The 14904-nt window shown below is 35.1% G+C and overlaps 1 protein-coding gene across 3 annotated transcripts in view; it reads right to left on the reverse strand.

Annotated features, from left to right (window-relative positions):
• The window catches only part of LOC150105258 (uncharacterized), a 560407-nt gene that overhangs the window by 395037 nt on the left and 150466 nt on the right, over positions 1–14904 (reverse strand). For all 3 annotated transcript variants that reach the window (XM_090394016.1, XM_090394015.1, XM_090394017.1), the window contains exon 9: positions 5774–5993. In XM_090394016.1, the coding sequence (XP_090250142.1) occupies positions 5774–5993 (220 nt within the window). The remainder of the gene's footprint in view (positions 1–5773; positions 5994–14904) is intronic.

The raw sequence follows: 14904 nt of genomic DNA on the forward strand, positions 1-14904 counted from the left end.
GGGGGGGTGGGGGCAGGAAGACACTTTTTTAAGTAAGTTTTTTTAGTTTTTTAACTTGTGTTTTTGTGGGGTCGTGTTCTAGCGGGGTATAGGTGGAGTGATCTCAGAGGATAATCTCCATTTTTCCATTGTATTCCGTGGCATTAAGAACAACTGTGGCATTACCCATATCAAACTCTGGTGATGACAATACTTTTTTCTTTTTGTAATTTCATGAGAGTATTGCATTTGGAGGATGATAAATTATATTTTGGAGGGGAAGACTGCGAGAGGATGGAATAGGTGACATTGTTCTTTGGAAAGAGTAGTGTTAATATATGTGGGAAATGTTAACAGTGCTGTGTTATTTGTACATTAATAGATTTAAAATCTTGCCGTCAAGCAGCAGTCAAGTTGATAGGCAAGTGTCAAGAATCTTTTGCTGTTTATGAAATCTTTTGAGATTTCATAAAATTTAAAACAGTTTCCAGAATATTTCTGAAATAAATTTATAGCTGTTTCTAAACAAGATGTTTAGAAATGATGAGTGTTAACGACTAATGACGATTATTAAAAATTAATCCTGGCACATTATAAATATAATGAACAAATAGGGTTTATCTTGAACACGTGAATAGTATTTATTGTTGCTGTTCTTCAAGTATAAGCAAATAAGATGGATCTGCAGGTACTTGGATTAAAGTTTTTTATATAAATTAAAACTGCATGGCAAATTCCTCATGAAGGTTTAAGTTTTTTACGTTACAGAACACGACACTAAAATAGTAACAATACTACTTTTCCTTAAAAGTAACTCAGTATTCTTCCCCTCCCCCCGCCCCCAGATGCAGCACAACAGTTGAACAGAGGTACACTGGTAAATAAGAACTGGATATCAAAGTTGAACATGCGGTCTATAGGTTGAAGGGAGGGTTTTTTAATTTCTGTCAGAAATTCTGATGAATTTTTCACAGATTCATCAGGATGAGTGTGACCAGTATGAGAGCTTAAAAGATGAGCTAGAAATTTGGCAAAGCAAAAAGTATAAGCATCATGCAATCAACTATGGGTCTGAATGGAACTCCTTCCTTATGAATTTTTGGGGTAGGTCATAAAAACATCGATTTCTTTCAAAATGGATCTTCAGTTTTTTGATGGTCTCTTCTTCCCAACTGATCACTTTGTTGAGTAAGGAATTAAGTTTGTTGATTTGGCTATTGGTAGGGTTTTGAGTGGTAAGTGGATTGATCTTCTAACAGAAGAGAAATTTATCTGTTGTACTGGCAATGCTCGTGATGATTACAACTTTACCTTTGTTGCTTTGGTTATAATTAGCTGGTTGTTATGTCTCAAGGATTTTAAGGCTTGATTTCAGCTAGAGATAAGTTTGAAGGAATAAGTTTAGCTCTGAGTAGTACTGAGAAGACTTCTAGTCTGAGTTTATTAGTGTCCTCACTTAAGAGGATGGTTAGGTTCATCTCGATGTTATGCAAGAAATCCCAGTATGGAATTCTTTTAGGTACTACAACATAATCATATCCTTTCATGAGTACTGAAGTTTCTGCTGGAGTGAAGGAATGTCCAGATATGTCGACAATTCATCAGTTTATTGTCAAGTTGACCTTCGTTGGTTTTTTTTGCTTCTGAGCAGGTGAGTCAAACTTACGGTTGAGAATAAGTCAGTTTCTATTGTAAGATCATTGGAGAGACAACCTAGATAAAAAATAAAATAAATAAATAAATTAAAAAAAAAAAAGTTGAAAAGATCAGTGTTTAAGATTGAGAATATTGTCTCTTGAAGAAAGAGGATGATGCAAATGTTGATGGTGAGATCACAGTTTGTGGATCTCATTCTCATAAATGGCAAGCAATAGTACATGCATTTCCCTGTTTGTTTTTTAATATAATGTTATGTCATTCAATTCATATCTAAATTTAATTTTTATTTCATATAACTTAATTCTGGCTTTAATTGTAATCTTATTTTTATTTTGTATCTACTCACAAGGTGGCATTCTGGTACATGCTCAGCTCTGCAAATAGGATTAACATTGTTCTAGCTTCACCTTGTTATTACGCTAATGCAATGATGATGACCAGGTTCAAAATATTTGCAATATTAAAAGTTATTTATTCTTGCAAATACATGTGTCTAATAAACTTTAAACATTCAACAGTTATTCTTTCACATTCATTCTTTCTTTTACTTGCAGCATAATAATAGAATTCTTTTGGCAGTATACAGATTGCAGAAGCACTTTCTTTTCATACTTGGATTTAGATTACCATACAATAGTTGTGCCTCATCTTGCATGCCCATTATAATATACATAACTTGCATCATCCTTATGCACACAATATTCCTTCCACATAATCTCTTAAGAATCTCTGCTTAATAAGACTGCATATCCATTATATTCTGCAGCTCTAGGGACACATTCTGATTTTGCATGATTGAGGAGGTTTTTTGATACTTTTCCTTTCTAATAAATTGCCTATTTTAATAGTTCAAGAATGTCTTTTAATTAATATTATGCCAAATAAAATTCACATTTTTCTGAGATCAACTCCGAGAATTCTTTGAATCCATGCACATAATGCAAACATGAGATTATATGAAGAAAGAAAGCATGGGCAGCAGTTCAAAGCAGCAATGAAACTTCAATGAGTAATGCTGCGTAGCACTCTTCGAGTGCTAAACAGTATTACTCATTTTTTTAAATTAAGGGGATATAAAATCCACCCTGTTTTAAAACCGAATAAGAAACTCAAAGATTGGAATCAGAGAGTTTCATGCCGAATATAGTAAACTATAAAGTATCGGCGATCACTAGCGTGAGCTAATGCAAGTGACCCTAGTACGTAGTACAATACCGGAATATTCGTTGCAAAGGTGGGGAAAGTTCAGATCGTTATTCTTAGGTATTTTCCATAATGTAAAAACACATTTCCTAGGAAATGTATGCTGTTATTACATTATGGAGGGAGGTTACTACCCAGACTGCTTTCAGCCTTTTTTGAGGCTTCATCAGTGAGTAGCTAGACCTAATACCAAAGTGTATAGCGAAAAGAACTTATATACTCTGCTATTATGAGTTTCCAAAGAGGTGCAACCATTAAGTTACTTAAATATAAAGAGCTAATAAGCTTCATTTCGGCGATTAAACAATATTTTAAATTAAGGGGATATAAAATCCACATTGTTTTAAAACCGAATAAGAAACTCAAAGATTGGAATCAGAGAGTTTCATGCCGAATATAGTAAACTATAAAGTATCAGCGATCACTAGCGTGAGCTAATGCAAGTGACCCTAGTACGTAGTACAATACCAGTTGATAGTTTTATAGTTTATATAGTTTTATAGTTTACTATATTCGGCATGAAACTCTCTGATTCCAATCTTCGAGTTTCTTATTCGGTTTTAAAACAATGTGGATTTTATATCCCCTTAATTTAAAATATTGTTTAATCGCCGAAATGAAGCTTATTAGCTCTTTATATTTAAGTAACTTAATGGTTGCACCTCTTTGGAAACTCGTATAGCAGAGTATATAAGTTCTTTTCGCTATACACTTTGGTATTAGTTCTAGCTACTCACTGATGAAGCCTCAAAAAAGGCTGAAACCGGTCTGGGTAGTGACCTCCCTCCATAATGCAATAACAGCATACATTTCCTAGGAAATGCGTTTTTACATTATGGAAAATACCTAAGAATAGCAATCTGAACTTTCCCCACCTTTGCAACGAATCGTCCGGTATTGTACTACGTACTAGGGTCACTTGCATTAGCTCACGCTAGTGATCTCCGATACTTTATAGTTTACTATATTCGGCATGAAACTCTCTGATTCCAATCTTTGAGTTTCTTATTCGGTTTTAAAACAATGTGGATTTTATATCCTCTTATTTTAAAATATTGTTTAATCGCCGAAATGAAGCTTATTAGCACTTTATATTTAAGTATTACTCATAAATCTAAGCTCCATTTGTTTAATGAGCACAGCATGTTTCTGACAAAATAAAGAGTAAATGTTTTTGACAAAGAAGGTTGGCGAGTGGAATACATTTTCTTGAGGGTGATGAAAGTATAAGTAGTGAAAACAAATTTTACATATAGTATGGATAGGCTCATCGTAGTAGGATCACTATGTTACAATACCTGTCCTACTGTACCTTGATAAGTATTAATATATGATAATGCATGCATAAAAAAAAAAGAAAATCTTTGTGATTCAGCTCCTATGACCTCAAGTAAGTTTGTATGTGTTTGTGTGTGTGAGAGAGAGATTAAGAAAGAAGAACAAATTTAATGCCAAAAATGGTAATTAGGAGAGCTCTTCTTTTTCTACTACTGTTATCAGTACCACTTGAGAAAATATTAGTGCCAGAAACATTAAATCCCCATTAAAATAGTAAAAAAAAAAGCTGATTAAAATATATATGATAATTACAGGATTGTATGAAAACCACATATCCCATTTGAAGAAATACTTCTGCAGTTCAAAATGATTAGTATTTTAGAGCATATACTGTTCAAAATTATTTATTAAGCATCAGTGTTCTGTTGCAATACCAAGCAATTTTGTTAAGGAGGAAAGGTTGCATCACACCAAGGAAAATTTTTCTGAATTAACCAATTGGTATTTGTACTCTGATTCTTCATAAAAAAGATTATCATAGTTTATACCTCCTTATTCCCTTTACTACAAAAACTAATACTAAAAAATTTGGCATCAAATGACTCCTCTAAGCATCAGAAATATAAATAAAAACACATTAAACTTTTGTAAACAATCACATTTCAATTACTTAAGTTATGGGTATAACATTATTAAATACAGAAAAGTACTACTTTTCTATGATTTGTGTTACACATGACAAAAAATATATATACTTTTCTGTCAAGTATAAAATGCTTTATAAAGAAGTGAAAAAATTTCAGTTTTGGATAATTTATAGTTTATATTCTGCTGTGATTTCAGACAGCATCATCAAATCAAAAAACAGAAGTAAAACCAATAATGGATCTTCAAATGCCCACTGAACTTGGCAAAAACTCTGGAATACAATGCAATGTTCCATAGCACCTGAAACAACTTTACAGAGAAACCAGTGCTATCCAATGTTTAAAACACAATTGGATTTTAAAGAATGCAGTAAACCATGGTACATCATCTAAAAAAATTATGCCTGGAGAAGGAAGCATCATGAGATGGGTTGCTTCTTATGAGTTAAAACTGTCATAATGCTGGAAGTCCTCAATGTTATCAATTTAATATTATCTGTGCATTGAGTTAGTTCTTTATATTCATACTTAACTATGTTCTTTCTTATAAATTTATGAGAAAGTTAATCCTCAGATCAACCTGCTTAGAAGATAAAAAGAAAGCTGTCCTCCAAAATAGTCTGACCATACAATAATCCTGATCTGAATTCTGAAACCAGAAACAACATATTTGATGATAATGCTAACATATCCAACTCCATTTCCACACTGCTCAGACACAAAACAGCAACCATACTGCAGGAAGCATATTGCTAAATTTCAGTGTTTGTTAGCATGAAATGGTAAGAGAGGGGATATACAGATAATAAAAAAAAATCAATTTTTATTCAAATTCAATGATACTCAAATTTCCAAGAAATTTGTTCTTTTTTTTCTTTTTTTTTTATTAAGCTCATTTTTTTTAAGTATTTTAATAAGTTTATTAAATATTTTTAAGGACAAAAAACTACATAAATTATATATTGCTAGTGTAACCAAGGGAAAAAAGCAAAACAAAAATCACCTACCAATTGCTTCAAGAGACTCCTTTTCCTTCTTTAGATTGTTTATTTCCTCCTTAAATTGCAGTAATTGTTTCTCTTTAAGTTCTAATTCTTCATGCATATTACACTTGGTTTCTGCCATGGCCATAATGCTTTCTTCTTGCTCACATTCTAACTGAGATAATTTTTCCTTCATTTTCTGCAGTTCTTCCCTAAGACTAGCTTGTATTTCAGCTTCCTTTTCCTAGTAAATAATTAAAGGAACATTTAATCACAGCAGTGATCTTGCACAAAGAGTACAAATAACCAAAGTTACTAAGCAAAATTACATCCTTAGTATGTAATTACCATAATTATAGGAGTTCAAAGAAGTCCTATAATTATGTTCTTGACATAACCACTTGCATAGGTTTCAGATCACAATCTGATATGGAATGCTTCCTCAACAGAATACATCTACCATTGTTCTTGGTTTATGCATTGATGCTATAAAAACGCCCATTGTGATGACCAGCCCAATTTCTATTCTTATTAATTTTCATGGTTGGATCACTACTCTCAATATCAGATTTTGACACATTCAAGAAACAAATTTAAAAATTTATGCTAACTTGCACAAGAATCTTCACTGATCTATCTACCTTTAACTCTCATTCCTTATCCAAGTCAAGGTAGTCACGAAAAATTATGAAACACATTATCACTATTATTATTGTTACCACATGACAAATCCATGGAGTCCATAGACTCATCAAGGGAGGCCCTTAACATTGTGCCAAGCACTATCCAATATTTGTGCAATACCTATCATATTTTGCTTTGTACTCATTCACTCAGTCATGGCACCCATAACAGACTTTGGCAATCTATTTCACTCATTCACCAATCTCCAAGCAAAAAAATCTAGTTCTCACATCCTCTAACCACACGCTTGCTCAATTTCTAAGCATGGCCAATTGAAAAAAACATGGACTTGAAAATGAACAACATGCCACACAAATGCTTTACAATATTGTAACATGGAAATTTTATTGTTCAATCAGACAATTTTGTATTTAGAAAGAAGCATTCTAGGAGATACTAAATTTTTCACTGGTAAGACTATCCACATTATGCAATATTCACTAAGGAGAGATAAAATTCTGTATTTTTATTATGAGAGGTTTTTTAAATGGTTCCATTCTCTTAGTTAACCATGGTCTTATAGTCAACTGCAGGGATGACTGGAAAGCAATCCCAGGCAGAGAAGACCAACTGAAGGGCATTAACTTAGATAAGGCTAACAACCTGAGTATTAGTTATCTCAGTATTTTAGTTTAAATTGGTCTTTGGTTGTTCAGCTGCATGAGAAAGGTGAAAAAGAAAATAAGATCACCTTTGACTATAAGATGATATAAAACAGCTGAAGCTTTTTTCTCTCTCATACTGTCCATCTGTCTTGTCTTTCTCCTAATACTATCAGGCTCTCTTATCAAGACAGCCTGATAGTTTTAGTTTTACTTTACTTTTTCACCTCAATAAAGATCAACCCTGTCTAGGAATTGGCATTAGCCATAATGCTTTTGCATTATGGGACTAAGGCAACTGATGTGAACTTACCAGTCTACATACAAGTAGCCTAGTTGTTAATATACTTCATGTGCAAACTTTGTTCACTTATGCTTGGATAAAGGATTAAACAAGAACATAACTTCTTGTCAAAGATCATTAGTAGCTTATCTCAGACCTCTACCAGTGGACCACTGCAGTTCAGTTTGTATATTAATGACAGAGAGAGCATCTGGTGAGTGATAATTCAACTGTTTGCTTAATGATGCTAACTGGAAAAGATAAAAGGAAATGAATCCAATACAGTGTCTCTACAGTACGACATGAAGAGACTAATGATATGAGCTAAAAAGTCTGAGGTCAATGCCATGTTCAAGGTTATGAACTATGAACACTGAATGATGGGAATTCAATGCAAGTGGTTGATCAGAATAAAGACTAAGAGTAACAGTGGACAGAGAATAGAAATCTAGGAATCATACTGATAAGGGTGTAAAATTGTCACAATCAAAGCTGATAGAGAACACTACTTGCTGAGACAAAGTGATTCTCTCAATAAGTTAAATCCTATCTGAATTACTATGCTTGGAAATGGTCTTCTAAATTTTGCGAGAATGAGGAAAGTCCATGAAATATGAAATTAATGGAATACAAAGCCATTCCTTTAAGTAAAACAAAGCCTAGAGTTTCAATTCTAGGCTTGATTTCCTTAATGTACATATGTACTAATATCCTATTTAATTACATCATTGTGTTTACATCAAATTCTTGCAATACATTCCAACTCATGAATTTTTATTTCTTTATCATGTCCCTGAACAGCATCTGCAATGTTAATATTTAAAAATAGGATACACAGCACGGCAAAATGATCTCTAAATTTTATAGCACAGATATAAGGGAATTTTATCAATATATGGTAGGTGGGGAAAAAAATGTGGGAGAGGTCATTCCTGAAAGCAAAGTAAAAGTATCATCAACGTAACTGGAGATCTGGGTTTTTCTAATGGCATGTAATGGATTATAGCAGGAACAGTGTGAGCATCTTTAATGAATGAGTTTAAAGAGAGCTATGAAGGAGTTAAACAAAACATTTCCACAATGAACCCATAGAGATGCCTGGCTAATGCTAATAGCATCTGTAATCAAGTTTTTATTTGGGATCACTTTGGAATCAAATTTAGATTACTGGAAAGAGATTTCCACATCGCATGTAAGGATCAGATGACTAAGGTTCTGACCAGATTTCCAATCTTCACTTTTACAGTTCATAACCTGCAAGTTTCATCATCAAATTCTTTAAATTTGATGCTCAAGGGATGTACAGGATACTATGATAGCACCAGGAAATTATTCCTGGGGCAATTTTCTTCAAAATTAGTTCTGTTATTTGACAAAACTCTTTAATGTCAGCTCATACACTTCAGTCTTCTAAGATACTCTTAACATCAATCCATCAAGATTTTTGTTTTCCTTGACTTTCCCTACCACTATCCTAGAATCAAACATCTGTTTTCAAACAGATGTACTAAAGTAGATGAAATACTTTATTTATTAAATACTGACATTCGGCTAAAGTGACCCTACCACCTTAGAATATATAAGCAGTATCCAATCTGCTTACTCATTAGTAAATGCTAACATTCTCAATTTCTTTCCAATATCTTCACTTATAATATGATTCTATAATTGATGCCTTTTATCCACTCCTCTGTTTGTCATAAGTCTCATATCTATGTTTAGTGTTTGTGCTTAAGGGTCAAAGCTGTATAACTGAGAGGAGACCTCCACACAGCTTTTAAAGGAATGCGGAGAACCGACCAGGGCTTCTGACCTAATGTCCAATCCTCACCTTCTCGTGGTGCACCCTGTTGGATATCTACTTGGATACTGAATGAATGAGGATGAGCTGGCAATTTGGGATTTAGCCAACCAAATTGTATTCTTATTGGTTAAACCAAAATAAAAAAATTATGGTACAACATGACAAAATTTCAGCTGGCTGGGGTGTTGCCCAGTTAAACAAGGCCCCATTGTTTTCACCAGGGAACCAGGACGAACAGCAAAAAGTCACCTACTGGAACAAATCTGAAAACACACCCAACTCAACATCACCAGAGTTAAAGATCGGTACTATCAACATAAGAAGCCTGAATGGCAAAGAAATGGAGCTAGCTGAGGAATTACATAAGTACCAGATCGACATAATAGGGGGACTGAAACAAAAAAGACAAAAACTGGTGAGATCTTTCTGGGTAATAAATGCAAAATGTTATATTCAGGCAATGACAATCAAAGAAAAGAAGGAGTAGCTATAGTATTCTACACAAAATACAAGGCTAATCTTCTTCAATGGCATCAGTCTCAAGTAGAGTAATGTGGGCAAATATGAGAATGGGAGAACTGGACAATGAGACTTATTTGTGCTTATGGTCCCACAGAAGGTTCTACTAAGGTAGAAGTGGAGGGATTTTTTGAGGCTTTAGAAAAAGCAACTGACACAATGAAAAAGGAAAAGTTGGTCCTTGTTGGGAATCTATATAGCAGAGTAGGAACTGATTGTGAGACATACAAAAATATTTTGGAAAAATTTGGAGAAAAGAGCAAAGCTAATAATAATGGAATATACCTGTTGGATTTCTGCTTAGGACATGGACTGGTTATTACTAACACCATGTTCCAACAGAAAAAGGTGCACAAATTCACATGGAGAGAAGAGGCAAGGAATAAGAAAAGTCTCATTGACTATGTTATTGTTGATAGTGATGTTTTCTCCCTGGTGCAGGACACCAGAGTGTACAGAGGATTTGAAATTGGAAGTAATCACTATTTAGTCTTGAGCAGGATAAAACTGAATTTCATATTGAAAAGAATAACATGTAAGAAAGTTTTAAAGCGAATAAAAGTTGAGCAGCTCTCAGATGTAAACTGTAGACTAAAATACACAAAGTTTATTGGAAAAAAAAATGAAAGGGTTTGAGAACAGGAATCAAACCTTGCAGATTCAGTGGCAAGCCTTGAAGAAAGCCCTGATTGATTCAGCTAGAGAGGCACGTGGTGAAGTTGTCTGCAAGGACAGAAAAATTAGAACTCCATGGTGGACACAGGAAGTTAAAGAGGCAGTGAAGGAAAAGAAGGAAGCTTATCAAAAGTTCCTGGCAAATAAGTCAGCTTGTGCTCTTAGAGAATACAGAGACAAATGCAAGAATGCTAAACACTGTGTAAAACTAGCTAAACAAAAGTCATCGGAGGACTTTGGCAAGAATATAGAAAATAAATATCAAGAGGGTGGCAAAATATTCTGGAGGTTGTTGAAGAAACTTAGGAGATTAAAGGTGACATGAAAATGGGAGAAAAAAAAATCCTTGAAGTACAGAGTAATTACTTTGAAAAACTGCTAAATGAAACAAGCAGTGATGACAGCACAGTGGTAAAAAACACTGACCAGGCATGCAGTCAGGAATACATATCCATACTTGAAGTAGAAAAAGCCATCAGAGGCTTGAAATGTGGAAAGGCAGCAGGAGTAGATGATATTCGACCAGAAATGCTGAAGTATGGTGGTATAAAAGTCTTACAGTAGCTGCACTGCATAGTTCAGAAAGCCTGGACAGAGGGACGAATTCCTGATGATTGGAGTAGAGCTCTCATAGTACCCATATATAAAAAGGGAAATAAAACTGAATGTGAGAATTACAGAGGTATTTTCCTACTGAGCGTTCCTGGCAAGATCTATGCAAGTATACTTGAGAAACGGTTGAGAAGAATTGTGGAAGAAAAGTTGGATTCATGCCAAATAGAGGCTGTCAGGATCAGATCGTCACTTTACAACAAATAGTCGAGAAAGCATGGGAATATAACAAAGATCTGTATTTAAGTTTTGCCGATATGGAAAAGGCATATGACAAGGTGCCAAGAGAGAAGCTATTCAGTACGCTACAGTTATATGGTGTCAATGGGGCTTTATATCAAGCAATACTTAGTCTTTATTTGAGTTGTAAGTCAGCAGTTAGAATTCAAGGAAGTACAGGAAGATAGTTTAATGTTAAATCTGGTGTGAGACAAGGATGTACATTATCCCCACTGTTATTCATTATCTATATGGATCACATTATGAAGAAAAGTGGTATTAAACATGATATCAGAATTGGAAATGTTAATGTGAGCTCTTTGCTTTATGCGGACGATGTTATACTTCTAAATAAATCTGCTACCAGTCTGCAAGATTCTCTGACTAAATTGAATAACTGTTGTAATAGATATGGTATGAAGGTCAGCAATAAAAAAACAAAAACAATGAAAATAGGCAGAATCATTGAAAATGTCAACTGTGTTGTCAATGGAGATCCTGTGGAACAAGTAAAACATTTCAGCTACTTAGGCACAATTTTTACTGAAGATGGTAAATTAAATATAGAAATAGACAACAGAATCAGCAAAGCTTATGGTGGGAAGTCAACTGAATAAATTCATATGAATAAGAGAGAAATCAGTCGGAACATTAAATTAGCTATATACAAGACAGTGTTCAAACCAGTTTTAACTTATGGATCTGAGAGCTGGGTCAGAAATAAAACACTTGACCAAAGACTAAAGACCGCAGATATGAGAGTCCTGAGAAAGATTATAGGCGTGAACAGATGGCATCAATGGCAATATCATATTAAAAACGAGGATATTAGGAAAGAACTTGACATTGTCAGCATCCAGGAATGCACTAGCAGAGCTAATCTCAGGTGGTATGGTCACTTAAACAGAATGGGCAAAGAAAGATTAGCAAAATAAGTGTTCTCTGCCAGGATGGCAGCAAAATGACCCAGAGGAAGACCATGATATAGGTGGGTTGATATGGTACAAAGTACCTTGGACAACAGAAATATAAGATCTGATAATGTTGGGGTCTTGACAAGTAACAGACTGATTTGGAGGAAAATTGTAAATAGGAAGTTAGGAATGATCTAATTTTTTTCATGTAGTACTATCATATTCTGTACACCCCTTGAGGGTACATGGCAGCAATTTGATGAATTCTCCACCATATCAACTATGTTCATTTTCTTGTATATTTTCATAATTAGTTTGTCATCTTCACTAAAAATGGTGCCGAAACAGCTGAAATATTTCCCTTGTTCTGTAATATTGTAATAGAGAAATTTTATTATTCAAGCAGATGATAATTTTTGTATTTAAAAAAGAAGCATTTCAGAAGATAAATTTTTGGTTGGGTGGTGTAGCCCACCTACATTATGCAATATTCACTAAGGAGAGAAGTTTTCTACTGTTAATGTAATTAATGTTTACCATCCTGTTTTCAGAATGTCTTTTTATTGCTGATTTTCATGCAAAATTTGTCGCAGCAATTAATTTGTCCTGAAGATTTTTATTGAATTTATTGAAGAGAATAACCTCATCTGTATCTTAAAAACAATGAAATTAAAGTCAGCAATTTTGATATAATGCCATATTCTTTAATGTGATTCATACAGAAGTTAATTAACAGAGGGGGAGAGCATTATTCCCTTGACTAATCTCTCCTATTGTCAAATGCTCTTATTGCACTAGCCTACTGATACACTTTGTGTGTGTTAGGTAGACTAGTACAATAGAAGTACAATATTTATATTGGCCATGTCTGTGGGGAATTGGGGGGTGGGGAGGAATTGATAACTCACAATCAGAGTTATTTGGTGAGCATGCTTCTTTACCTTGAATACTCCCACCAATTATACTGCTTGGTATAATGTTCCCTCTGTCCTTTCAGTTTAGTGTTTAACTAATTTCTAATCTACTCAATATAAATTTATTCAGATGACTCTCCACCATACCAGCTTTGCTCATTCCCTTGTCTATTTTCACATTTAACATGCCATCTTCAGCAATTTTGGCACCATGATTAGCAATGATAGTAAATGAAATACAAAAATAAACAAGAGAATGAACAAAACTCATTCTCTTGTCTAGAGAGAAGTTGAAGAAATGTGGACTGCAGAGTATGGCAGATAGGAGGAAAAGAGGTGAACTGATCAAGACGTTTAAGTTAGTGAAGGATTTTTATCAGATTAATCCAGAGGGGGGGGGGGGATTACAAAATGAGTAGAAGGCAAGAGGCAAAAAACCAGAAGTCATCCCTGGAAGTTGTGTAGGATTGTGGTGAGGAGGGGGTGTGAGGAGTAGATTTTTTGCATTAAGAATTGTGAGTGAATGGAACACATTACCAAAATATGTTGTTAATGCAGAGAGTGTTAAGGATTTTAAGTTTCAGTATGATAAAGACTCCATGGAGGCTGCAATAATAATAAATCAGGTGTATGACAGGAATATCTTAATCTTCTTCTTCTTCTTCTGCAGCTTCTCCCACTTAATGGGGTTACTGTTTGTTATGAGTCTCCTCCACACCTTCCTGTCTTGGGCTGTCACCACATCCAAGTTCTTCATCTTCAAGTCCTCTTCTACCAGTTCCCTCCATCTCTTCTTTGGCCGCCCACGCTTCCGCCTTCCTTGCACATCCATCTGCATGACCCTTCTTCCCACATATTCGTCCTCCCTCCTCATCACATGACCAAACCATCTCAACCTTGCCTCCTGTATTTTCGCTCCTAAGTTCGTAACTTTCACTGTTCCCCCTGACATAGTCATTTCTCAGATGATCCTTTCTGGTCACACCGCACATCCACCTAAGCATTCTCATCTCTGCTACTTCCATCCTGCTAATGTTATTTTTCCTCAGGGCCACAGTTTCTATAGCATATGTCATAGCTGGCCTCACTACTGTCCTATAAATTTTACCTTTCAGAATGATCGGCACCCTCTTATCGCATAACACTCCAGCCATCTCCCTCCAGTTCCTCCAACCTGCTTGTATCCTGCATCCCACTTCCTTCTCACCTCCTCCATCTTCTTCCACTGTCGAACCTAAGTATCTAAAGTCTCTCACCTTCCTGATGACATTTCCTTCCAGCTCCAGGTCTGTCTCCTGGCCACCGCCCACTGCGCAACACATATACTCTGTCTTACTTCTGCTCAGTCTCATACCTCTCTCTTCCAGTACTTTTCTCCATCTTTCCAGTTTAGTTTCCGCTTCTTCTCTTGAATCTACACACAGCAAGATGTCATCTGCATACAACATTGTCCAAGGTGCATCTTCTCTCACCTCCTCTGTTACCACCTCCATCACAATATTAAACAGAAACGGACTTAATGCTGACCCTTGATGCAAGCCAACTTTTACTTGAAAACTTTCTGTCTGTCCCAAACAGGTCCGAACACTTGTCTTCACATTTCTGTACATTTCCTGCACCAACCTGACATATTTCTCCGGCACCTTCTTCTCCCTCAGACACCTCCAGACTTCTTGCCTTGGCACTCTATCGTATGCTTTCTCCAGATCAATAAATACCAGATGTAGCTCCCTTTGTTTCTCTCGATATTTTTCCATCATCTGTCGTAACCCAAAGATAGCATCTGTTGTTGATCTACCAGGCATGAAGCCAAATTGTTCCTTTGCAATCTCCACCTCCTCCCTCAATCTACCATCAAGAACCCTTTCTAGGATCTTCATTGTGTGGGACACCAACTTTATTTCTCTGTAATTTTTACAGACTTGTGCA

This window comes from Typopeltis vanoorti, chromosome 6, assembly GCF_054136105.1.
Source record: "Typopeltis vanoorti isolate ZY-2024b chromosome 6, IOZ_Tvanoo_1.0, whole genome shotgun sequence".
Taxonomy (NCBI): Eukaryota; Metazoa; Arthropoda; class Arachnida; order Uropygi; family Thelyphonidae; genus Typopeltis; species Typopeltis vanoorti.